We start from the raw sequence: 27,646 nt of genomic DNA, 5'->3' as shown, positions 1-27,646 counted from the left end.
GGGGGGGGGGGGGGGGGGGGGGGGGGGCTCATGGGATTTGAAATGACAATTTATTTTCTCTCAGTTTGAATTTTTGGATACTTTTCAATCGAAATTCCACTGAACATCTTCAATTTTTAGTTATTCAAGATTTTGGCATTTTTTATTTTTTTTAAATTCAATTTTTCCTGATGTTTATGGAATGACTGAACTGCTACTCAGAGATTTCTTTAATTTTTTCCTTAAATTGTGAATTTTTAATTAAAAAATTCCTTGAAATTTCAATGGGACCGTGAGTTGATAAAAATTTTCAATATCGGCACTGAAAATTTTAGCCAGATAATTTAACACTATTCCTCACGTGAGGGATTGAATAACTTATGATAATTCTAGAATTATTCTTACGGTTCCCCTCAAAAATAAATTTAAATTCATGTCGTCGTCTAAACAGAGAAGCAATTCATTTTCCTGCATCTGTTGTTGGGTGATACCTCCCCGATAATTACAGTCTCGGAGATCCTTTCAATTCCCAAGAACATTCACTCCCGTGTTCTCGAATAGTTCCCGATGACTCAGTTAAACCCATGTGAAACACAGAACGACATTAAATCTGCGCCACTCAGAAGATTAGGGCCTCCGTGCCGGGACAAGTTTCCTCCCTATTCCCGCAGTTTCTTCGATCTTACAGGAATTAAGGACGCGCGTAAATTGTTGAGAAAGTTGCCAGGTGTTACTCCAGATTTTGCCAGTTCAGTAAGGGGAGATATTGCCCCTCTGGGTATGCTTGCATCGATAAAAAACTATTTTAACGATTCTGCGAGACATTCTATTACGAAGTTTTAAGCTCTGAGCTTTTTATTTTGCCCCAGATAACTTTGATTCCAGGGGAGAACGAAAATCATTCGCTCGGAATCCTTTGAACAAGCTAATAAAACACTGAAAATTGCCAACTTTTATTTTTCGACGGCATTGTGTTGTCCTTCATTCGCAGGCAGCGTACAGCATTGAGAATAGAGGCCATACATAAGATACAAAGCATGGGCCTGCTGAAAATAATTTGCCTACCACAGGTATCTAATCCCCACAAATTCCCCTTGAACAAACCCCTACTCGGAATTTTCTACCACCCAGGGAATACTTAAATTTGGAGTTTCCATTGGTTTTCTAACCGAATCGTGCATTTTCAATGACGAAATCCCTTGAAATTTCAGTGGAACTGACACTTCATAAAAATCTCCCACAAGTGTACTGGAAATATAAATTTAATATGTAATATAATTTTAATATGAATTATGTAAGATCATGGGAAATTGGAAAATCAGTACACTATACTAATTCATTATCAATTTGCGACGTTTCTCTTAATATTTAAGCTTCCTCAGGCCCTTGACAAATTATAGTCAAAAGCCTGAGTATAGTATAGTGTACTGATTTTCCAATTTCCCATGATCTTACATAATTTAAAATCAACATGGAAATGAACAACAACATAGATTTAATATGAATTTAATTAACTATAAATTTAGAGTTTCCATCGGTTTTCTAATCAAATCGTGCCTTTTCAATGACAAAATCCTTTGAACTTCCAGTGGAACTGCCAATTCATAAAAACCTCCAACAAGTGTAGCGGAAATTTCGGCCAAAAAATTGAAATATTTTTCGACTACAAGATTGAATAACTACAGTTTCAAAACTATTCTTTAGATTCCCTATCAAAGAAAATTTGAAATTCATCCTCTAGACAGAAAAGTGTGCTTGCATCTATAAAAACCCGTTTTAAGAATTCTGCGAAACATTCTGTTATGAAGTTTAAGCTCCGAGATTTTTATTTTTCCCCAGATAACTTTGATTCCAGGGGAAAACGAAAATCATTCGCTCGGAACCCTTTGAACAAACTAATGAAAAATTGAAAATTGTCAACTTTTATTTATCGACGGCATTGTGTTGTCCTTTATTTACCGTTTACTCGTACACAATATGCAGTATTGAGAATGAAGGCTATGCACAGGAGACAAAGGACGCCCCCGTTGGAAATAATTGGTCTACCATAGTTACCTAATCCCCGCAAACTCTCCTTTGAACAAACCCCCACTCCGAACTTTCAACCACCCGAAGGATTCAGTCCACACAATTCATGTTTCGCTTTCTACAGACTCCAGCGTAGCAAGTTTGAAAGCGATACTGAGGATCGCCACGAGGCGGAGAAGAGATCCAAGTTTGAGGCGTTGCAGGCAGCGTCGAGAAATCTTGAGAAGCGTTTGCAGAGTGAGCAGCAGCCAACAAAAGCCAAGTACAATGTGGATATGGAAAGGGCTAGAAATATTTTGCAGAATAATTTGAGAAAGGACAGAGGCGTTGAGAGACTGGAAAAACTTCCTAAAGCAACGCAGACTAATCTACCGCCACCTTTGAGTGCCATTTGCCAGAGTCCCGTGCAGAATAAACCGGCCAGTGTCAGGCAGGACAGCAATGTTTCATCGGACAGCTTCAGTCAGACTAGTTCACCGAGTTATACGAGCAAGACTATGGAGGCACCACTCTTACCGCATAAGCATATCAATGGAAGAGTTCCAGGTTTGTTGGCCATCATTTGAGGCTTCTACTGATATTTTTGCTTATTAATTCTCGTTTTGAAGACAGAGTTTTGAAGACTTTCGACTCATTTCTGAGACTAATCAATGTGAATGTTTAAAGAAGACGTCTTTGGATAAATGTTATTCTTGATTTTTAGTTGTGCAAAGTAAACTGTTGAATATGAAAACAGTAATAAATGCACATTTATAATTTAGAGTTATTCGCAAGATTTGTGATGGCACGCTGTTAGAGAAAAAATGAAATTTCAGGTTTCACTGAAAATTCAGTAAAATTCCAGAGTTTTAAGCAGCATACAGACGAGAATTCCGTAATTCATTTGAAATTCCAATTCAATATGAATATTCAGTGCCGAATTACATTGAAGTTTCAGTGAAATCTGAAATCTCATATTTTCCCTCTATTTTCCATCTATTTATTTCCAGGGAAAAATGGAATTAAAATTTACAGTTCTCTTTGATTTTCCCACGAAATTCTGAATTTTCAATGGCGAAATTCCTTGAAATTCCAGTGGTACAAAACCTTTAACAGTGCAGAATGACCCACAAGAATGTTGAAATTAAAAAAATGATAAAATAGAGAGTAATTCGTCTCATGTGAATGGCCTTCTGCCATTTTCACCCTTTCCGAGACTGGAAATAAATAATGCCAATGACAAAATGACGAAATGAAATTTGCCCATCAGGAAGAGCCTTGATCCCCGAGTCTGAGAATCCACCAGGCAGTCCAATCACAAAGTCAATGAGTACCCCAGCGAGCTTGCAGACAATCGTGAGGTTTCACAGTGGCAGCAACATGTCGTTACATCACAGGGTAAGAAGTTTCACATTGAGCGAAGTACACACACACTTTCCGAGGGCCAAAATGTTTCTACAACGGTCGTTTGGCGCAGAGTCCGAGGCAACCATTCCGAACGATTCAATTAACTAACTGGGGGGCTGGCAGAAACCTTAGCATCTCAGTAGCTTTTTCCTCAGACAGACTGAGTTAAATTGCAGTTGAATTTAATTGTCACAATAAGTGGCACGTTGATCATCACCAAGTGTCGAATAAACCACTATTTATGCATTTTTTAAATGCTTTAAAACCACCATTTGTTCATTTTTTTAATTGCAATGTTCAGTTACGTTTAGAACAGGTTTTCGAAACGCTATTGTTCTACTTGCAATTGTCGATGGCTTCGTGGGTTATTTCAAATGATGTAGCAAAATATTTTACGCTAAACCTATAATTTTCAAAATTTCTATCATTTTGTAAATAATCAGAAAATTAATCTGTAGCTCAAATGAGTATTTCTGCAATTTACTTCGTATTTAATGTTCCATTACGTTTGAGATAATCAGAAACATGAGAAGACACTTGGTGATTGACGATCACCAAGTGTCGAATATTTCATTCGAAACCTATAATTTTCCAACATTCTCGTAATTTTGTAAATAATCAGAGAATTAGTTTTTTACCTCAAACCACCATTTCTTCAATTTACTTTATAGTCACTGGTTCATTACGTTTAAGATAATCAGAGACATGAGACGACCGAGCAGTCACTACGTCACCAGAGGTACAATAAAATTCCGAAACGCTCAGGTTCTTCTGAATGCCATTGCCCTCCTAGCAATTGCCGGTGGCTTCTTGGCTTATTTCAAATGTAAGTACCTCATTTTCCATTTCTATCTACTTCATTTCCTCTCTTATTTTTCGGAATTCTGAAGCGCGCTGTAGCTCTCTGCGAACCCACAAGGACCCTTACTTCGGTTTTACTTGCGCGATAGTGTCATTTATGGGGCTTCTCTCTCGGGTTTGATTTCATCTGACGTTTGCCTCTTCTCGGATATCTCCTGACGACAATATTCAAGCAAATACATTCTGAATACACAAGTTATCATCGGTATGCCTATCGGAGAGATCAATAGCTATGGCCTGTCTCTGTTGATCCAAACTGTCCTCGGTTAGTGTTTTACGAGAAAGTTCCGCTTCCAGCGCGAATCAATATCTCAGAGTCTAGGTCTCTCGAACGTTGAGAGAAGAAACGACGATATCATAAAAGTAATTTCTCGAGTTGAGAAAGTGTATATTCGAGGTATATTCGATCCATTCATAATAGGTTTCAGGCGAAAAAAAAATTCTCCCTCTTCTAGAAATGACATTATACTTTTCCCCCGAGAAATTAGTTTTGCATGAATTTCATAGAGAGATAGGAATCTCAAGAAGTATAACATTGAGTTCGATTCAGAGGGAAAATGCCTGTGAAATTGCTAGGGAATTCAGATAGTCTCATCAGCAATCAGACTGAAATTTCCATGTTTACTCAAATTTTCAATTAAACTGAGCTTTCCTAATTTTCTCGAATGCTCTCATTGCGTAATTGAACTGAAATTCAGACACGGAGAGAAATGTTCAGTAAAAATTACGGAACTCATAATTTGCTCACCGATTACGGAATCGACACAGATAATTTAAGGATGTATTAGACTCTTTCGGCCAAAATTCACGTTTTTTTCATTTTTCTGGCAAATTATTGATCGGAATGACGCGAAATAATATACCGTCTTTGCGTTTTATCATTATTGACTGACTCAGGAAGTTTCATGGTAGTGCAATTATTGTCCTGCATTTTTTCTGAAGTTTTGTGAATTTCCGAAAAGTTTTACACTGTTAGAAAATTGTGAGAAAACTTGAAATTTTTAACAACGATAAAGTTACATGAAATTTCTGCAGAATTCTTCATTGACAAATCAGTTAATTTCTTGAATATTCAAGTAATTCTCGATTTTCAGATCCATACGGTACTAAAAAACCTTGATAATGTTGAAAATTCAGGCAACAACGTCTCTGAATTTTCAATTTATTGAAAATTCAATTATGTTTGATGTTCAGTTTCCACGATGAATTTGAAAATTCAAGCTTTCATTGAAAAATCAATGGCTTTTTAATATGAAAAATCGAATTTTCTTGAATTTTCAAGATGAATAACAAATTTAGCGAACGTTTTCAATTGAAGTTGAATTCAAACTCACAACGTTGGAAATTCAGATGCCATTGTGACTGAAATTTCAAGAAATGTTTAACAGCGTAGAAAAAACGCAGGAAGTTGATTGCACGATAATGAAATTTCGGGAGCCATTGAGTAATGATAAAACGCACAAACGGTATATTTTATCACGTCAATCCGATCAACAATTTCCCAGAAAAATTTAAAAAACGTGAATTTTGGCGAAAAGGGAATACATCCTTAAGTGACGGTATCGTAATTTTTCACAGGAGATTCAGATAAAAATTACGGAACGCTCTGGAAAAATTCCGCGACTGTTACGTAAAATTTTCTACAACCACATTTCGCTCCGGAATTACGGAAAAGATACGTAATCTTTACTGACTATTTTTCTCCGTGTAGTTTCCATTGGTTTTTAATGATGAGATTTCCGGAAATTTCTATCGAAACGTCAGACGTTGGAGATTCCCGAGATTTGACAGCGAAAATTCAAACGAATATTTTCAATCGTGTACCGGGGATTGTTTTTCATTCACTTTGAAGTTCTGACTCGGTTTTTGTTCATCCCGTGAATTTCATGTTATTGGACACTTCCGCTGAGAGTGCTTTGTGTGCCGTACGACATGTCACGCGTCTTGTTAGGTGAGAACTAGACGAGGATAAAGTTCTTCCTTTCACGTTTCACAGCCTATCCCGAGGGAGGTGTGAGATTTGAGAACAGAACCGTTGAGAGAACGGGTATCGTATCCTCATCGCGGCCGCCATCAGCACTGGCTGAGCCGAAAAATCCAGCGCCGGGAATATGTTTACCAGTTATCGTGACCTTTTGCCTCAACCACAAGGTGAGTTGATTTTTCCCTTTCACATTTCCCCTGTTTCTCTTGTTTTTTTTTCGGAAAACGAGATAAACTTTCCGTGTAGTCGTTTAAAATCACGGAATGAGGTCAACGTAGTGTCCCAGGGCGTCCGGAATTCTGGGATTCACGGAGGCGTGATACTTTTATTTTCGAGCCAGAAAGGGGTATTATATTAGTTGCACACGCTCAGGGATTCCAGCACGTACCGGATTTTGCCTTGTGCTTTCTTTAGGGGATGGTTTTTCTTTCTCGTCGGAGACGTGATTTTGTATTCATAATGGGGAAAATGTCCTCGGGCGCGTTGAGAGTGGAACTGGATTCCGTGTCTAAGCTAAAAATATAAGTAATTGTGTTATTCATTAGTGGAAATAAATTTTCCAGAAAATCAGTTCAAAAGCTCTCTCTCTTCGGTAAATGTCGGGAATGATAGTCAATTATCGCGAATCATTGAAACAATTTTTTTAGTTTTTAAAGCATATATTTGGGGAGTAAATAATTTTATAACACATTCATGGACTAGTAATTCCCAAGGCACCGCCTGGTATGAATTATCCGCCTCTTGAGCCAAACATTTCGTTGCTGTCGAAAGCAGAATAATTATTCATGTTTGAGATTTTCAAACTCGAACGAAACAAATTATTTTTTGGCAATTTTAACTAGCGATTTCGTTAGCGCAAACAAGACTTGTTCGACAACGTGTTTGTTTTTCTCTCAGTGTAGGGTCATTTACCTCAGTTCTTACGCTATATTGCCCATACAATGCGATCATTCTATTGCGTATTTTGATAGTCAGTCAATTGTCCGAAATCTCCATCAATTAATTTGGTATTATTCCAGCATCCCAACGTCTACATCTTTGTCTCCCCCAGTGCATTGTAGAATCAATGAATTCGAGGTGAATTGCGCAACTTCAATTAAATCCCCTAATGATCACATTTATAGCACTGTTGCTCTGACAGCTGGGTCCAGAACCTGAAGCACACAATCAATGCAGCCGGTTGAATTCCATCCCCGATAATTGAGCGTCAAAGCAAATAATTATCACTACGTTCTTCACCAACCAATGACAGTGGATATACTGAGATAATTGAGTTGTCTCAGTGTAAAATCCACGTTAGTTGATTGGTATGTTTACGTTAATATTTCAGGTGCCGTACAATTTCACGGTGTTTCCGAATTACATGGGAAACTTTGGCCAGCGTGATGCACAGCATGAACTGGAGAATTACGAGGCAGTTGTTGACGTCAGGTGTTACGAACTCGCTGCCTTGTTTCTGTGCAATGTCTTCGTACCGAAATGTGGATCGCGCGGTCAAGTGGTTAGACCCTGCAGAAGTTTGTGTAATGGTATGGAATTGTTTCAAATGTTTCATAAGTGATTCTCGGGGTCGGAGTATCTGTAATTTCGGGAGAAATTTTGGTTGGAGGTAATAATTGCTGACTGAATTGAGGATATTTGAGATTTTCGAGGCCGATTTCACACTAGATTTTTCAAGATTTTGCCATGGTTAAGTTGAGTGTTAAAAAACATTGAGAAAATCAGCAAGAGAATAATTAATTTTGAATTTGAATTTGAGAAGATGTTATGATTTTCGTTTTTATGACATGACTCTTCCTCAAAATTAAAATGCCGACTCATTTTTTCGGACGAAATTGTTCCCTCCAATCCTCGCTGAAAGCACTCGAAACGAATTCGTGTACTTTTTAATAAAATATGAAGAGAACGCACAAAGTCTGGGAATTAGAGACTCAGACGAATCGCCTGAATATTTGGTAAAATGATCTTGATCGGGTTTTTGATGATCTATCTTTGACGTCGTGATTTAAAAATGCACGAGGCACTCCTGCTGTTCATATATCAAATTTCAATCCTCGAAATTTGTTAACTAATGGAAAATCCATATCAATTTGTGGCGAAATCCACCATTGAATTTTACAAATTCCACGCGACAGTGAAGGCCTCAGGGTTATATCATTTCCATCATCGGTGTAGAACTCTGCGGTCGACTCTGAGTGGAATTTCATCAGTAGTCACCACATACACGATTAACAATGAATCACGAATGTAATTTCCACAATTTCTCTTCATAAATTCAATTCGCCGAGCAATACCACTAATTCACTCGCCTCAATACTCAATTTGGTCGCTTCGAATTGTAGAAATGACGAGGAGGTGTGGTTTCTTCCTCAATGTATTCGGCCTGAAGATGCCTGACTATCTCGACTGCGACTACTTCCCGGAAAACGTGAATTCGGACGTTTGCGTGGGTCACCATGAGGTGAAGGAAGCTGCAAAACGCGCTGAAAAACCAGGTACGTATTTTTATTGCAAAAGCACCCTCTGAATAATGCATGCATCTGAATAATCGCGCTGGAGAAGCAAAAAATATCACTGAAGCATTTGAATAATCTCCTTGAGTACCTCCCAGCTCGTAGAAGATCTTCGAGTGAAGATCGAGCAGAGAATCCGGGATTTCATGGGTTTAATTTAAAACCCGCAATTAAAAAAAGGATACACGAACTTTTTTTTTGCGGAAAACCTTTGCGAGGAAAGAAAATTCTGATTATTTGAGTAAAGTTGATGAGTACAAGAAACCCTGAATGGATTTTCTATTGGACAGAAAATTCCGTCATTGAAAATCCGTCATTGACACGAAAAAACGTCTGAATAAAATGAAAACGTGTCTGAATTTCAGACGAACCGGTGCCCAAACATCTCAATTCATGTTTGAAATTCAACCAAATTTTCATTTTATCAGACGTTTTTTAGTCTCTAAAAAATGTCTACAAAAGGTGTGTGAAATTCAGACATTCGTTTTTGCTGTATGGAAATAAAAACTCCTAGGCCATACACCACAGTCACATTCCTGACAGAGACAGACTCTAAAACTTTAAAAATTATTCACGATTTTATTAAAAGTAATAATACAAGAATTTAAAAATATGTTCATAGCAACTAAATATAAATCAACTCAAGGTAAATAATACTCGAATGAAGTTATGTAAATAATCCAACGATGCATCAATACTTACCAATAAAAAAAATCATCAAGGTCACTAAACCAGACGATAAAACCTCGAGAAGCGAAAAGAATGAGGCGATCACCCTAGATATTCTGCTCGTTATCAAGACTACAAGTGCACTCACGCGACTCGCTTCATCCGTCATCGCCTCAAGTTTCCTCCAGTGATCATCGCTCACCCCTTCCTACCCATCCCTCACTCTGCATCCTATCGCGTCGATAGAAAACGGAGCTTACTTATTGATTATTGCATTTGTCCAATTGACTGCTTTGTCCCGCAAGTTTCTGCCCTCCCAAAGGTACTAGACTATGCACAGGCCTTTTGTTTTCCCGATGATCTCCCATTTCTCGTATTGTTCAAAAACTTTTGAATGCAATTCCTCGAACCCCCGACCCGACGCACCATTCAATTCCCTCATCGCGCCCTTCCGGCTGGTGAATCCTCGAATATAGTTGAGAAAAAATTCTGGAAAAAGCCATGTGGATCGAACAATGAAGGCTGGAATTAATTGAAGCAGAAGGTAGTGGTGCTGTAGCTGACTCCAATCTATCGGAAAACTCTTCCCACTCGTGTTCCCTCCTCCACCAAGATTCCCGCTTAATCGAGGAGAGTAGGAAGTGTTTTGTTTTCCGGCTTTCGATAAGGCACTGCATCCATAATTCTAATCAAATGCAAAAATCTTTTGTTCCGCTGTTTGTTGGTGAGTTGAAATGAGGTCAGATACACACCAACCAAACGGAATTGAGAGCTAGTACCGGCCGTATTTAATGAGCTTTTAGATAGTAGAACCGTAATTGGAATTTATGATGGCCCGGTTTTCTTCATATTCACCAACTAATTGGTTTTCATACCTTTTAGAAAAGCTTCTTGGTGACAGTGGGAGGGAGATGGGGGAGTTTACTGCCAGCTGAAATTACAGTCACCTCTCCGAGCGCTTATCTACCTTGAGAGAATCATTTTCAGCGTTAATTCTCACCCAAGGCTCCCGCCCTCACCTCCACTTTTCTTCTTTCTTGTTCTATTGGAGCAAGAAAAACAATTCAATTGTCCCTTTTTACAGATAGTCGTAAATTTTTGACTATCCAATAAACATTTTCATAAAAATGAAGGGCATGTGTTGCTACACTGAGAGAAAAACGACAAAGTTCTCAAACAAGTCTTGCTTGTGCCAAGAAAATAGTTTTTTGAAAATTATCATAAAAGGATTTTTTTGGGCCAAACATGCAGAGAGTGCGCCGGAATGAAAAATTTTTGTCGCAAAAACAGATTTAGTGGTTCAAAAAAAATTGCATTCTCTGTACACGCAAGACATGTCATTCTAGCACTACTCCTTCGTTATTCGATACTCCCATCCGTATTTTGCTCCCGGAAAATCTTTGTTTTATGCGGAACAAGGGATAGTAGTTTTTCGTTTCGGCTGTCTAATAATCACAGACAAGAAATGAACCCTTAAATGAAACAATAATAATGATATGATAGCAATCTTGTAACTTTGGGATAAAATATTTGTTGATAAATTTTCCTCTATATGAGATATTTTCATCCTGAAAAGGCACCGTCTGGTGTGAATTATCCCCCTCTTGAGCCAAATATTTCGTTGTTCTCGAAAGTAGAACAATTATTCATGTTTGAGACTTTCAAATTCGAACCAAACAAATTCTTTTTTGGCAATTTTCAACTAGCGATTTTGTTGGCCCAAACAAGACTTGTTTGACAAAGTGTTTGTTTTTCTCTGAGTGGACTCGAGATGATTAATAGCCGGAGAGGAAAAGGGCAAAAGATATGAAAACACTTTTTTTAAAAATAAATTTCTATTCGAGATCACTTGAGTATTTACAATATTTACAAATCAGTAGCGAAGCGGTAAACCGGGTTAAGTCGATTTGGACTATTGGCCAGTTTTTAACGAATATCTGGGAATCTAAAAGAGATAGAAAAATTTTTGTCATGACCTTTTTTGTAGAGCCAACTGAGGGTTATAAAAAAGGTAATGAGCAAAATTTTGCTATCTCTCTTAGATTCCGAGGTATTTGTCAAAAAATGGCCAAAAGTCTAAATCGACTTAACCCGGTTTACCGCTTCGCTACTGAAATATATCCATAAAAAACAGGTATACAAAGAATTAATGTAAAAATAATAGGCTATAATCAACTACAATCACAGTGTGATGCTCGAGTTTCGTAAATATTGTTTGTTTCTTAGAATATTCCCATAACAGTTTATATTTATTATTAATTTGCTCTTTCCTGAAGCATACCCAATTAATTTAATTACGTGCTCAAAGAAAATCTGAAAAATTAAAAAAAATGTATTTAGAGTGAAAAAAAGCGCATTTATATTTAAAACAAAAATAACTATAAGTATAATAATTTTTAGAGAAATCCCAGTGTGTGGGTGTGCAATATTAGTGTAGGATCTGAAAAGATTGAGGACGACGACAGAGTTAGTTCATTGGGATAGCGAGAGCGTAAATATCACGTGACAGCTGAGTTGATATCGACGACTGCTAATATCCTTTTTCTTCATAGCCCGGAGGCAGTCACAAGCTGAAAGTCAGAGGCAAATAGTCTATCGATTAAAGCTCGCGAAGACCTGGTTTCCACCATCTCCCACCCCCTCTTTGAGCTTACGGAGTCAAGATAGATCAGACAATTCCGGATTATCGTGCAAATGGAATCTCGGAATGAAACAGTCAACGCGGGGCCAATCGAGCTTTCAGGCGTTATTGGAGATGAAAGAAATTGGGACTCTGATTCCCCCTCCTCCCTTCATTTTCCGTGTTACATTTACGATAGCGAAATAAATATCGCAATTGAATGGGGCCTTTTCATCCCGCAAACCTCACCGCTTAATTGTGCGCTCGTTTGATGCTTTTCGAGATAGCCATGTCTCTTTTTTCTATAATTCCGGGGAAAAATTCAATGAAAAGGGGGAAATGTGTGCAGTGAAATGCAGTTATCTGTATTACGAGCCAATGCATTTGATGATACCACCGTTATGCTCCACCCATCCTTTTGGATTGTGAAATGTTGGCAGTTTGCACCAGTGGGTTTCAATGCGACGGCACCAGATGCATTCCGGTCGACTGGAGATGCGACGGGCACGTGGATTGCGCCGATCAGACTGACGAGATTGGCTGTGGTGAGTGCGCATCACCAACGGTGCAGTACTCTGTCAACAGTAAGAGTAAGAATCAGGGAATAAGAGATGTCATTGCCAAGCCGGAGCTCCACTGTGGTGAACGGAGGTGCATGTCGTCAGCTCATGTTTGTGATGGAGTGCTTGATTGTCCTTGGGGCCAGGACGAGAGAAATTGCTGTGAGTAAACGATTATCTTTGGCTTGATGTCATCCCTCCTTCGTCCTTTCTGCATCTCCTTAATCACTACCATCGCGTTCTCATCATCTTCGCATTTTGTGTCGACAGTGAGACTTAGCGAGAGGAACGGAGACTTTGGCAAGGGCCGCCTTCAGGTATATCACGCGGAAAATCGAACCTTCATTCCCGCCTGCATCACCCATTGGGAGTCCACATCGGCTCAAGCGATCTGCCGGCTTCTCGGTTACAAGTAAGACCTTTCACTACAAACACCAGGTGTCTGACAGCTATCTGAATTTAAGATGTCAGATGGCAAAAAACGTCTGAATCTTCAGAAGTGTCTGACAATCTGACTAATGTCTGAAAATTCCAACCACCGTTTCTGTCTGAAAATGATGGTTGACATTTTTTGTGTCTGAAATTCAGTTATTTATGAGCGATTCAAACATTTCACTATTAAGATATCTCACCTGATGCAGACGGCAAAGTCCATTCAAACATTAATTTTTAAGATATTTCTCAGGTCTGAAAAGTTGACTCATTCACTGCAAAAACTAGGTGTCTGACAACCATCTGAAGTTAAGATAGCAGATGGCAAAAAACGTCTGAATCTTTAAAAGTGTCTGAAAATCTAACTGACGTCTGAAATTGAAATACCTCCATTGATTCAGATACATTTTAATGTCTCAAAAGTGTCTACAAAATCGTCCCAAAAGTGTTTGAAAAGTGTCTACAAGTGTCTGAAATTCAGACATTAGTTTTCGCAGTGTTCGAGGTTCATAACACACCTGACGGTCCATAGTTCAGTATCTCTTATTTTCCGCGCGGCTTGACAAGCCGAGTGAACCGTGGGAGTCAAGGATTCCGTCAAACTCCGACGTCTATATCGCACTGTGAGAGCATCGAAATCATGGACCGAGCAATACGTTCGATAACGCGATTGCGAGTCTCTCGAGCATGTCGAGATCGTTGGAGGGGTGCTTGCCTCTCTTGATGTAGCAATATCACGGTGGGCTAAACCCAAATCGAAACTCCCGCGGAGCCTCGGTCCACTCGCAATTCTTGAGAGTTTGAGGCTCTTGACATGATATTGAAGGTGTCCATTCTTGTAGATGGTGAGAAGCAATTCTTTTCGCATGTAAGAGATGATAAGACAGGGGTTTTATGGGATCAGCATTATACGGGTGGTTGACTGCCTGCTTCCGAAGAAGATGACAATATTTTTCGTGTCTGCAGTAAACTTTGAAACTTGTTGTAGAGTGTTGCGTGATGGGTCCTGTATTTATGGCTAAATTCGATAGGTCATCTGCGCCAAGAATAGGACCTAGTGTGATCTATTACCGTCGATGCATGGTATCGAGCCATGCGAATGTGAACGCTTGTTTTCAAAATTGATTATTTCCAAATCTATGAAGAATAACTTGAGCTGACAAACACAATTGGAAACCGGAGTACGGTACACTGATAGAACATTAGTTATTGTTAACGAATGGATTTTGGTTGGAGGTTAGGGTCTATTCGGTCCCACCAAATGTTCATTCGTTAATAGTTAACGAATGTATATTTGAGGAGCCTTGTTTGACTTGACTTTCGCCATTCAAGTGAACCATTCGTTAACTATTAACGAATATTCATTTGGTCATATTCAACTCTACCATTCGTTAATAGTTAACGAATCTCGTTTGGAATAAATGAATCATTCTATCAGTGTAGCTTCAATTAGATACCGGTTTCGTAATTTTCCGTTCATTAGAAATGATCGAATTCGAGTCGTATTGAGCACACACTACGCTTGGTAACAGAAGGGCCCCGTCCGTGAGAGTTAACTCCATTGATGATGATTTTACGATTGAAGACAGGGACACAAAATTTCGAGTTTTAAGTAGAATTCACGGAAATTCATGAGTTTTCAATGGAATTGAGATGGAAATTTCACAACTCGATTAAATTATCAGTGGAACATGAATATACAGAAAACAATTGATATGAGTTTTCAGTTTTTCCCTGCATTTTCCTGATTTTTCTAAATGTTCACAGAATAATTGAACTGAAAAATCAGGTATTCTATTGATTTCCTGATCATTTGAATAGAAAATCACCGGAATATTTGATTTTTCACTGACAAGATTTCCTGAAATATCAGTGGAACTTCAACACGCTAAAAATTATCGGAATTTGGCCCGGAAAAATCAGACGAAAATTTTAAAAAATTTTGCAGTATCGTCAATTCTTCGGCCTTCTCAATGAAAAGCAACAATATGACAGTGAGTGAGCCGCAGATAGACACATCCCAACGCTGGAGACTTGCCCAAAAGGGCCAAGGCAATCTTCTCAAGGACCTGCAGACCTGCACGGACCACAGTGACTATCGAACAGTGGAGCTGGCCTGCTCCGAATACGGTACGTGATATACCTAATGAATCAATATATTAAGAAATCAATCAACCGGGGGATCGTTGTGCAGCTTGTGGCCGGCGTCGGAATAATTTCGGGAATGCCAAGCGCCAGCTTCGGATAGTCGGAGGAGTTGAGTCTAGCCCCGGTGATTGGCCCTTTCTTGCGGCACTTCTGGGAGGACCTGAGGAGGTCTTCTACTGCGCTGGTGTTCTCATTTCGGATCAGTGGGTCCTCACGGCTGCACACTGTGTCGGAAAGTGAGTCTTACTATACATGATTCTCACAGATGAAACTGGCTGAAATTATCATCTAAAGAAAAATGTACTTCTCATCAGTATCCACCGGTACTTGGGAGAAGTTGACTTGTGAAAAGTTCGAAATATATTTGTTCCAAGTACTTTTTCAATCCTTGAGTGAAGTACCACCTCTGCTGATCAAGTAGAAATAGTACTACGAGGAAGTAGCTTCACTACTTTCTGCTAGTACTTTTAGTACTTTTCACTTTTATGACTTAATTTCAGTACTTTCAATTGATTACTTCATTGAGAAAAGCGAATATTATCGATGAATAAAATGAGCTTTCTTGTGCAGTTCTGTGAATAGAAGTATTCAGGAGAAGATATTTTGTAGAAAAAAAACAGTAGATTGTGATTTTTATGGGTGTTTTCCAAACCGAATTGATTTATAATTTTCAGAATTGCAATTCACGTTATTCTGACCGTAATTTACGATTTCAAAAGTGTAATTTACACGCTTGAAAAAAATTTACCCGTTTGATACTTGCATCCAGTTCTTTTGTGACTTCGAGGAAGTGCAAGTTTTGCCTTTTCCCCAAAAACCCCTTGGTACCGGGTAGAAGTACTTTTTCTACTGATCAGAAGTAATTTTTTATTTGAGTGATACGTGTAGCTATAATGGAGTTGGATAGTTTCAGTCACTCAGATCTGTCAGACTGGACAATTCAACTTGGAATAACAAGGAGATACGCCCACACTTATCTCGGAGAGAAGCGGAAAGTCAAGAGAGTTGTACCCCACCCCACTTACAACCTCGGAGTCGCACATGATAACGATGTTGCACTCTTCCAACTTGAGGAGCGTGTCGATTTTCATGATCATCTGAGCCCAGTCTGTCTGCCGAAACCGGAGACGGAGCTGGCCCCGAAGACTGTTTGCACTGTGATTGGCTGGGGCAAGAAGGAGGACACTGACTGTAAGTAAAAGACTTGAAATTTGAAAAGGACTTGAAAAATTCAATAAAAATTAGCAGAAGAAAACGTAAAAATTACGTTTCGAAACGTAATCCGCGAGCGAAGTAAAATTCAATAAAAAGTGTGAGTCGGAACTGAAATTGTACGAATCGCCACGTAAATTCTACGATTTGTTCCGTAAAAATTGGAACGACAACAAGTCGTTCTGTAATTTTTCCCCAACGATTGAGAAATTTTACGGAACGAGACGTAGAAATAACTCACCAGGTTCATTAAAATTGTTAAACGTTCAAGAATTTTTTATTTTGGAGGCATAATAAGTCGGCAAGTTTCTGTAAGATTTTACTTCTTCGGGAAAAATTACGTGACAATTTCGTACTTTGTTCGGTGATGAACCTGAAAATTCACTGAACGTTTCAGATTTCTTCTCTTCCATTCCTATAAAAATTGCCGGAAAACGATTCCCCATTGCGGATTACGTGAATTGTTCCGTATTTTTTACTGAATATTTCTCTCCGTGTGTATTATGCAGCGTCTCAGTACGAGCCAGCAGTCAACGAAGTTAAAGTACCGGTGCTGGAGAGGGAGCTTTGTAACGCTTGGCTGGAACACAAAGAGCTCAACGTCACGGATGGAATGATCTGCGCCGGCTATCCTGAGGGTAAAAAAGACGCCTGTCAGGTGAGTCCTCAGAACGTTAGGTAAATCACTAAGCGACCTTCTGGTATACCTTATGGGACCCTTCGTAGCCCCTAGAACATAAATACTACTATATCCAGTAGGTAAAACCCAATAGGAAATCCTTTGCACTGAGAAAAAGAATTACTGAACCCAAAAAATCATTTTCTTGGGAGAACAATTTACTGTATTAGGAGCTTATTTCTGCAGGCCAGTCATTCCCAGGTGATCCATGTCCATCTCCAAATATTGCAATTATTTGTTTATTTGTTTATTCAAGTCAAGACAGCCGAAGCCAATTACAAGTACTATAAATACTGTGGGAATAATAAACCCATCGAAGTTTATATATTCACACTTGGTAATAAATTATATACAATTATGTTGAATTATGAGATGATTATGGTACATATGACCTTGAATGAACACCCTTCATTGTTTTTCAATTTTTTTTAATGTGAGATTTTTTCACGTAAAATAACTTTCTATAATTTTGAATGTTAATAATTGTCGACGGAGTTGATTCAAGGTCATATGTAACATAATCATCCCATAACTTAACATAATTGTAATATTTACAGATAGACTTGGACCCCTTGATGATGACTGACCTGGAGAAATACGCTTCTAAAAAAAAAAATTCTTCTCCCAAGAAAATGATTCCTTGGCAAAAGTAATTGTCTCAGCGTACGGAATTTTCCAAGTCTAGATAAAAAATCCTATAGCATTTTTTCATGACATCCTGAAATGAAAATAACAAATGACATGGATTATCAAAGGGTGATTCTGGTGGTCCACTACTGTGCCAAGACGAGAATGATAAGGAGCGTTGGTTTGTGGGTGGAATCGTCAGCTGGGGAATAAAGTGTGCACATCCCAGATTACCCGGTGTCTACGCTTACGTACCGAAGTACGTTCCCTGGATTCTCGAGGAGATGGCGAAGTATTCAGAGAGGGAAAAAGGCTAACATAGAAAGGTCGTCAAGAGGCTCGGCAAGAAGAGGCTGAAGGATGACAGAAGAAGATTTGAGAAGTGGATGATGGATCTCATCAACTGAATTCACACGTCGAGCCACTTGAAGGTGAGAGGAAAACACTCTCCTAAAGCCCATTCTTATTGGGATTTGACGTTGATACTGCCGTCATTTTGGATTGTCAATGCTTTTTGCAAAATCCAGATTCTTCTCAACGACAACAATGAATGAAAAAGAAACTTTACAACATGACGAGGAATTTTTTACTAATGAAAATAGAACAAGAAAGGATTTTTCTTTTTGAATTCTATTAATTCATATATTTGATACAATTGGGCGAACGCGCTGTTTTGCGTCACGGCTCTGGAATGACAATGAAATACTTGGAAACATAGTAAGATATATAAGAAATACTAGGTTTATCCGCGTACGTGGCGTATTAATTGCACTTATATAAAATATATAGTAAAGTTCAGATATTAAAGAGAGGAACGAACAGCCGTGGCATTATTTTATATGGATTTAATTAACAAGAGATTTAAAGCGAATGAGAATACAAAATCACATAATTTTGGTAATATATTAAAGAGGTGAAAAATTAACGCATGTCCCGCGTTCCGATATTTTCTACTTCATAAAGGTCACAAAGTGACTTATTTGTTTTCCGTTCCCATGCAGTTGAAACGATTCCCGGCAGAGTCGCGAGTACTTTAATGACTTGGAGAATTCAATCGGAGACAATAATTTTTACGAGATTGATAAAAAGTATTTTCACATTTTTCGAATCGTTTCTACTGTATTGTCCGTAGATTCTTTATAATACAGAGGAAAATGTGTTGCGCATGATGCGTTAGATTTAAGAGTAGAGTAGTTATTTGTGTAACGAAGAAATATGAATAAGAGAATGCTGAATAATCGCTGCTGTAAATCAAACTATAAATATATGGATAGCTCTAAGCTTCGGGTAAGAAAGTGTCATGTAAATATAAAAAGCAACGGCACCCTTAGCAAGCTTTACATGGCGTATAGGGCTTTAGAAGTACTGCAGTATGCATTAAACAATATATCGAGAAAAGTGCGGTAATTGTATCTTATCTCTTTGCTCACTCAGGCTTACAGCTCAGCTTTCAGCATAGAAATTGAAATTAGATTGATGACAATATTACTCAAGTAGAGTAGAGACTATTTTACCATGTTGACTGAATTCTAGGGATAATATATTACACCAGCACTTTTTTGACTCGCACTCGAAAGATATATACTTTATACTGAAATATTGTTTTGTGATGAATAGAAGCCTTACTTATTGGCTTAGGCTTTTTCTAAGCGATCGAGAAAAATATGGTATTGTTGGTACGTATTTCACGAACGTTTTTTATTTTCATGTGATTCTCTGATTTATTTCTTTGCTAGTTGAATTTTTTACCGGGGAACGGAGGTGTATCTCATTCTGGCAACGGCAGTCATTTTTATTGGACAATAATCCAGAAAACAGGACAATAATTGTCTTCCTTAGTATCCAGACAACAATTAGTTGTAATATTTGAGGGATAATTAATAATCACCGACAATACTGTGTGAGGAGACAATAAATAATTTTAGGAAAATGTTCCACCATGGACAATAATAGTAATTTTAGGGACTAAGTAAATGAATATTAAGTAAGAACAAGATAAACTCAATAACTGATAGGAATAACATTAAGAGTAATGATAGAAGGATGGTAAGTTATGTATAAGCTATTAATTTCCGTTATTTTTCCAGGGAATAGACCATAAATTGCAAAACATTACAATCAAATCATTGTTTAAGTATCCGATATTGGTATGGTATGAAAAATCCAGTAAATTAGAGGTCAATTCAATCGAATTTGATTGAATGAAATCATGTGATAAGTGATATAAATTGAAATCTCGAATATAATTAACTATTGTAAGAATGGTATGTATAATTTCTGGCAGATGTCAATTTTGGTGCTTGTCAATAACGATGAATACCGATAAATTTGAGGAAATTTTCACTTGCTAGATATGTTGACAATTATTTGGTTGCAGAAGAAGTCATAAGGTAAAGAAAATTAGTGAATATTTAAATTTCACGAATGGATATTTTGTAGGATTAACGAAGACATGAACATTAGTGAATAAGCCTACGATGTTACGGAAAAATACTGAGATATATTCAATATACGACACGATGAATAAATGAGAACAATAATGTCGTAAGAACTACACTTGCCCTAGCATTGCAAGCTGAATCGGATGGTCTACAAAATTACATTTGATTCTAGACGACCCGAATGACATCAACCCTAGTCAATACACTTGCGTCAATTCAAAATCAAACATTCGATGTCAAATATTGGATAACGTTAGTAGTAATTCGTTTTCTTGTTCAAATTCTATCAAACAGTTTCCTTGTTTTAAGTGTAAAATAATGTAGGCAAGAATTTATGTTTCACGTAATTTAATTTCGATCCTTCAGTTTCGCTTAAGTATACAATGAAATGCTGCGCACAAAGCAACTGTGTCGGTCAGGCACTTTGCACGAGAAATTATGATGAACTATTAAAAGTTGCATTAAACTACTCCTGTCAAGTCAATGTTGGTACCATGCAAATAATATCTTAACATAGGTTACAATATGAATATTCATAACCTAGGGATAAAGCAATAAATTGCGAGTAATTAACCGTCGAGTTGTGACAAAGTAGTTGACGGGAGCTACTAAATACCTAGAATTACAAAGAGATTAACTGTTTAAATGTAATATCAAGAGTCAGTGTTGTTCTCTTCTACAATCGTTACTGAGCTTGATGAGAGAGTTGGAGTTTGTACCTTTCCCTCGGCGTCATGTTTCACCGCAAATGAATGGACCAATTCCCCACATTCAATCAATAAAAACTGTATTGTCCATTGATTTCCGTGAAACATTGACCCTACAACGAAACATATTGAAATCATTTTTTAGACACTCGGACACTCTCCAGAAACTCACGAAAACTATCGTCAACTTCATAGAAAGTAACAAACTAACACCTTTTGCATGCTCGATCTTGCAAATGTTAATAAATAAGGGATAATAATAAAAAAACATGCCTGAGTGAACTTGGTACAGCTTTAGGATCTATTTAAGCTATCAGACCGATTTTGGTCGCTCGTCTGAGTGTACACAGAGTCAAACTATTGGTTTTCATAGAAAATTTATCGTTGTTAACACTTACTAGGACATAACGGAAGATTTACATTTTGAGTTAAGTGTTGGTAACACATGTGAATGAGGCATTGTAATACTGTGGAGTTTATAAATGTGATCGCTTGAGGTGCGGTACGCACAGAATCCTAATCGTACAATCAATGGTCGATAATATTTGAAATAAATTATTGAAACGTAAACACGATGGTTCGCATATAGACTTAAATAGACAATATGGTTATTAGGCTACTGAATGTGTGTATATATAAATATATGGAGATATTCTTCGTATTATTGGAAAGATGACAATGCGGATAATTATATTTGGATCGTATATGAAGTAAGAGTAATGTTTGTATGTTGAATATGTTATAACTTCCTACGTAGGGGGACTATACTTCACATGTTATGTGTTGCTGTGATGAACATACACAGGCTTTAGAAGATGTTGTAATTTCACTAGAAGGTAGATTAATCGCTAAACTTGAGTGTGATAATAACAGGTGTTGCTGCCAATCGCCTAGACGTGTACGCGTTTGTCTTCTACGTGGAATTTCATGTCTTCTCACTGTCGCGAGGGCAATTATGTCGTCCGAGAGTGAGAATTCGGGAATGGAAGGGTTCATTGTAATTTCAAAATTACATGGAAGACGTCTGACGGCTGTCAGATAATCGCTGTATTGTAACTCTAGTGGCTAATGTGATGTTAACACTCTCTTGCCGGTCAAGAGCTGTAGAATTTTAGAAAGTACCACTTAAGGATTGAGAGTCTAGATGAAAACGGTTTTGTTAGAAATTTTGCGAACTCAATTGGAGGTGTATTTTTGCAGATCTTCGGTATACAAGTGACTAATAATAATTCAGTGAACAGGTAGATGAAACAGTAGATTAAAGGTACAAAGACCAAGGGATGATGTTGTCGACAGGTAAATGAAATAACAGTGTTTGAGAGATGTTGATCCACATATCGAACGGTAACAATGAAAATCTGCAGAAATATATTCAGAGGCTGTCTTAAAACGGGTGGATTATTGCGGAACAGATTTATAAGATTCGTACAAAAATCTATATTGAACGAGTGGTGTCAGCGGTGTAGGTAATTTATACAGAAAAATTAATTATATACGGAAACAAGAAATATGTATCTCAAAATGAGTACATAATATATATTTATGGAACATGAGTGTTGAAAAATAAATTATGTATTGTGACAGAAAATTTCCTGGTGTATTTTCTTCGTCGGTTTTTAATTGATAAATTTCAATTAGAATAAGTTAATTGTGCATTTTTTCAAGATATAGATCATATTGTCTGGCAATGTCCTAGGTTTGATGAGCAGAGACAAACAATGATGATAAATATCAGGAAATAATGTCAACTTCCTTCTGGGATGAGTCGTGTGGTATATATGTTAAACCCTTTTGTGATAAAGATCATTGATAGATTCTTCAAAGAATGTGAATTGAATATTTAGTTGAAAAAATAATCTATTCAAACTATAGTGTTGAAACTAGTTATGCAATTACAGATTATATAGCCAATATAATATGTGAGTTTTTATGCAGGTTTCTAACTACTTAATAAAAAAAATTATGCATTTTATAAAAAAATCAATCAATAAGAAGATATACCACTGACGATAAAGTAGGTTCCATTGCTCCTCATAGCGTAGATATTATACTGCAGCTCGATAATTTCCCGCCAGTCGATCAGTGCGTCACATTCAAAAAATCAGAACTCTTCTTTCATAAACTGCAACATTGGATAACTGCATTCACTTCAACTCTTTGAAGTATTGAATATGTTCTCAAACCTCTCGCATCCCCGGCGCAATTAAGCGCCCGAGAAAAAAACCTGCATTGAGATCCCCCCGAGCATAATAATCCCAGCATCAAAAACACTGAGTTCATGCGGATCGAATGAGTTGTCACGCGTGTAATCCCTCGATCCCATGATTTTTTCATCCTCCAAAAGGGTCACATTTATAAACTAAGTATCACTTAATCCACGTCCTATTTTCCGTCATTTTGCATCGTATGCGATGTGACATTAAATAGCTGCATGGGGTTCCATCGTCTCCCGAGTGACAAAAAAAAGGGTCCTATCCCCATTGAAAGGGATACTGCTTGTCACCCGGGGGCTAAATATACGAAGCAAGCAAGGCGCAAGATTGGATTTGTAACGATTAGAAATCCATCCGCGTATAATCTGCTTCTGGTTCTAGACGGGATTTCTGATCCCCCTCCTCTTGCCCTCCAGCGTCATGAATGTGTCATCGACTCACTGGGCTTCACATTGAAGCTACCGTCGACGGAGAAAATTTTCTTGACACATGGAATCCCTTTTTTCGCTGGTTAACGTTGATGAATAACGGTTTATTAACGCGCCAATGTGAATTGAAAACTCGAATACAATTATCTGCTGTAAAAAGATGAAAAGATATGCGATATACGAGACGACGAATGAATAAAAATGATAATCTTGTAAGAATTGCAGTTTTCCTAACATTGCAAGATGAATTTGGTAATTTACAATATTTTTATTTGATTCTAGACGAATTGAATGATATAAATTCTAGTCGATACACCTGCGTCAATTCAAAATCAAACATTCGGTGTCGAATATTAGATCACGTCGAATATTAGATCACAATAACTCGTTTTCATTTTTAAATTCTATCAAATATTTTCCTTGTTTTAAGTAATGAAATAATGGATTTCATACTGAAAGGATTTATGTACCACTTCCCCCTTTCTCATGAATGTATCATCGACTCACTGGGCTTCACATTAAAACAACCGTCGACTAAGAAAATTTTCTTGACACATGAAATCCCTTTTTTCACTAGTTAACACCGATAAATAACGGTTTATTAACGCACTAATGCCAAGAATGAAATTAACCGTGGAATTACCACACGCTGGGGTTCTAATTAAAACAAACACGGTTACAAATTTTCCAACTTGAGAATTTATAATTCCAGTTATTGAATGAGAGTCCATGAAATTTATGCTCATGCCGGGAGATCAATTCGAAAATCCTCGACTTTTTTCTTTTCGTTGAATTTTTCCGAAGAGAGTGAGTAACGACGTAATCCCCGGTTGGCATTGTTTCCCCTGATTTATGGGGAAGGGGATGATTCCACAATTTTTAAAACACCAATTGACCCCCGATAATCGGGCGGGTAATATCTTCACCTCCGGGGCCGCCGCCAATTTGACTAATCCCCGAGAACACGTGGTCACGCATTAAAATCATTTTCATCCCTTTTCTGTTTGCGCACGTGTTTACAACCCCCTGTTACATTATTCAAGCATCGTTTCTCCTCGGATAATTTTTTCAAAATTTTTTGTGATTTTTTCCTTGAAAAATTGCGCATTTGAATTGAGTAAAACTCATCATTTTCAATTTTTGTATTCATTTCGGGAGTATTTTATTGGGAATGACTGAACTGATATGTTTATTTCTGTTAAATGTTTGAATATATGTTCAAGTATGTGAAATAAATAATTTATTTATTCCAAAAAATCGCATATTGGAATTATTACAGATAAATGATTCATTTGATTCAATAAGGAACTATCACATATCAATAAATTTATTCTCGTCGCCACTTAAACAATCATTGCATCCATTCAAATAACACTAAATTTCACAATCGCGAATTCCTAATCATTGGGAATAATTTTGTGAAAATTAGTGACATGTCCCTGAAAATGAAAACTTTTGTCTCCGTCCAACGACCTGTAATCCATTGCTTTCCATGATTTTTCATATTGATAATCTTACGCTGAGAAAAAAAATTATTTTGGCAAAATATCCGTTTACTTCACGGAAATATCTATTTTCTCAATATTGTAGCCAGTGCAGTCATTCCCAGGCAATTCTTATTGGGTTTGAATTATGTCAATTATATTACTCCAGAAGATGATCATGTTAGTTATGATCTCGAGTAACCTCCCTCAATAATTACCAACATTGAAAAATTAATCGAAATTCTTCTCTGTAGAAAATAAGAAATTCAGAAAACATCTATGATCATTAGAGAAGAGCAACATATTTGTTGATTGAGGAAATACGATTGCCTCGATTGAAGAAATACGATTTAAAAAAAATAAATGCGTCTCTCAAGTAAATATAATAATATTTGGCAAAAATATATTTTTTACTCAGTGCATATTGATAAATTAACGCGACATATTACCAAAAATTTGTTCCCCAATTACAACTGTCCTTCATTTCAATTACCACCGGATTATTGTTTAACCTCATTCCAAAACTTTTTCCCAAGTGCACGCTGGGCGCTTAATCAACTCCCCGCGTAATTACAAAATGTCTTTTCAGTGCGGCGAGTGACATCGAGTTCTGGAAGTTCTGCGTTGTATGCACACGGGGGTGATATCAAGAAGTTGCGGCGTATTCTTTAATTACAAACTCGTTGGTACAACCGGCGGTCTCGGGCGGCAGACGTACCGAAAATTAACAGCTTGCACTGTTGGGTGTAACGCCAGTGGTGGAGCGTGCTTTTATTAATTTATCACTCGGTGTATATTACAGGAGCACACTGCGGCGAAATCAGCGGGATCGGAGATACATACGTTCAAAGTGTATTTGCCCGCTCTCACTCACACATCTGAATAAATGCGCAACTTGGTCACTCGGGGGAGGGAGAGAGGGAGAGAGAGAGGGGGGGGGGCGGCTCTCGTTGCGGTTGTAATTACTTTGTAATTAGAAACGCCGCGTTCGGCTCGGGGTATTAAAACTGGTTCGCTGGCGAATTTGCGGGGAATCTTCATCTTTCGTAATGAAGTTGGAGGTGTTCTTCGGTCTACTTGAACATGAAAAAAGTATTGAAGATCTATTCAGTGTTATGACGCGTTTTATTTTTAATGGGAGTGAATGGGAAATTTTTGTGAATACGTACAGTAAAAATCCTGCGCAATAATTTTTATGTACGAAAATGTTCTGTATTGAACAATTCATTTTTTTTAATTCTCAACTGCTTTGACGCATTGTTGAACATTTTTTCAATTATCATAGAATGATTGAAAATTAATACCATTGTTAAATTTATTTACTTTACGAATACTTTACTTTCTCAGAAATCGCTTTCACAACAAGTAAATTCTATTTTCAGAAAATAAAAAAAATCTCCATTGTTTATTTATAAAATTGAAATGTTAAGAACAGTTTACATGTTGAAAAATGTGATGATGCTACTAATGTAGGAATTTCTCGGGATTGTATGAGGTAATTTCATTTGAAAAATCAGAATTGAAGAATATAATAATTTCTCTGTCTCAAATATCAATTTACAGGAAAGAGAACAAATTGATTTTTTGACTCTTTTGTAAACCCTCTCGGATATTTACGATTTTCCCGTTATCCCACCCCGAACGAGGGAAAACCTCGCTTGAGAGAAAAACCTGCCCAGGTACAGTCGTCACCTTTACGTGACTTCCGCTCCGCAATGAAACTGAGATTTAGAGTGTCAGGAAATTTGGCGACGCAGCCGGGAACCGAACCCGGTCCCCCGCATGCCAATCCCACACTCTAACCGCACAGTCACGGCCGTCGGTGAAGAGAACAAATTGATATTACGGATAAAGAACAAATTTTCTACCCCAAATATCGTGTTCAATTTATTTATTTTAACGATATCCAAGGATTTCCAAACATTTTTCCAGACATTTTGCAATGATTGATGAAGTAATTCAAAAATTACAATTATTTATCTGTAAACAACGAATGTCTAAAAAAATAATAATCCTGTGCAAAATGTAATTTGAATGACGCTGAATATTCATGATTTTTTTTAAATTTTTCTCGCGCAATTTAATTAACAAATTTGTTGATTTTAAATGGTTCAATCGGAGAGTGAATATGCTTCGATATCCTTAAGAATTTTCCTAGAAATCGCTTGCATAACAACTAAATTGAATTATCAGAAAATCAAAAAAATCTTCATTAATTGTTTATAAAATTAATGATAAAAAAAATACGTACTGAAAATGTGACAGTACTTCTAACGTACGAACTCCTCGGGATTGTAATGAGGTAATTTCATTTTAAAAACTCACAACTGAAAAAAATATTTTCTCCCCCTCGAAAATTAATTTACACACGGCGACAAATATTCAGTAAAAATTACGGAACTCACAATTCGTTCACCGATTAACGGAATCGACTCAGAAAATTTAAGTGACGGTATCGTAATTTTTCACAGGAGAGTCTGCACGGAGAGAAATATTTAGTAAATGCGAAATGTGGATGTAGGAAATTTTACGGAACTGTCACGGAATTTTTCCGGAGCGTTCCGTAATTTTTATCTTAAGCCCCTGTGAAAAATTACGATACCGGCACTTAAATTTTCTGAATTGATTCCGTAATCGGTGAGTAAATTGTGAGTTCCGTAATTTTACTGAATATT

General features: G+C 37.4%; 1 protein-coding gene across 1 annotated transcript in view; it reads left to right on the top strand.

The window, feature by feature from the left end:
• The window catches only part of LOC107043546 (atrial natriuretic peptide-converting enzyme), a 40,043-nt gene extending 17,638 nt beyond the window's left edge, over nt 1-22,405 (top strand). Inside the window, exons 5-17 of the mRNA XM_015265088.1 lie at nt 2,132-2,553; nt 3,257-3,384; nt 4,087-4,219; nt 6,251-6,405; nt 7,569-7,767; nt 8,581-8,733; nt 12,481-12,762; nt 12,871-13,012; nt 14,981-15,162; nt 15,227-15,416; nt 16,088-16,371; nt 16,902-17,050; nt 17,827-22,405. Coding sequence (XP_015120574.1) covers nt 2,132-2,553; nt 3,257-3,384; nt 4,087-4,219; nt 6,251-6,405; nt 7,569-7,767; nt 8,581-8,733; nt 12,481-12,762; nt 12,871-13,012; nt 14,981-15,162; nt 15,227-15,416; nt 16,088-16,371; nt 16,902-17,050; nt 17,827-18,015 — 2,608 coding nt within the window. The 3' untranslated portion in view covers nt 18,016-22,405. The remainder of the gene's footprint in view (nt 1-2,131; nt 2,554-3,256; nt 3,385-4,086; nt 4,220-6,250; nt 6,406-7,568; nt 7,768-8,580; nt 8,734-12,480; nt 12,763-12,870; nt 13,013-14,980; nt 15,163-15,226; nt 15,417-16,087; nt 16,372-16,901; nt 17,051-17,826) is intronic.
• The last annotated feature ends 5,241 nt before the right edge of the window (nt 22,406-27,646 follow it).

This window comes from Diachasma alloeum, unplaced genomic scaffold (assembly GCF_001412515.2).
Source record: "Diachasma alloeum isolate Michigan unplaced genomic scaffold, Dall2.0 Dall_scaffold_00597, whole genome shotgun sequence".
NCBI lineage: Eukaryota > Metazoa > Arthropoda > Insecta > Hymenoptera > Braconidae > Diachasma > Diachasma alloeum.
Note: the sequence above shows the minus strand (reverse complement) of the source record. Positions and strands in the feature narration are given on the sequence as shown.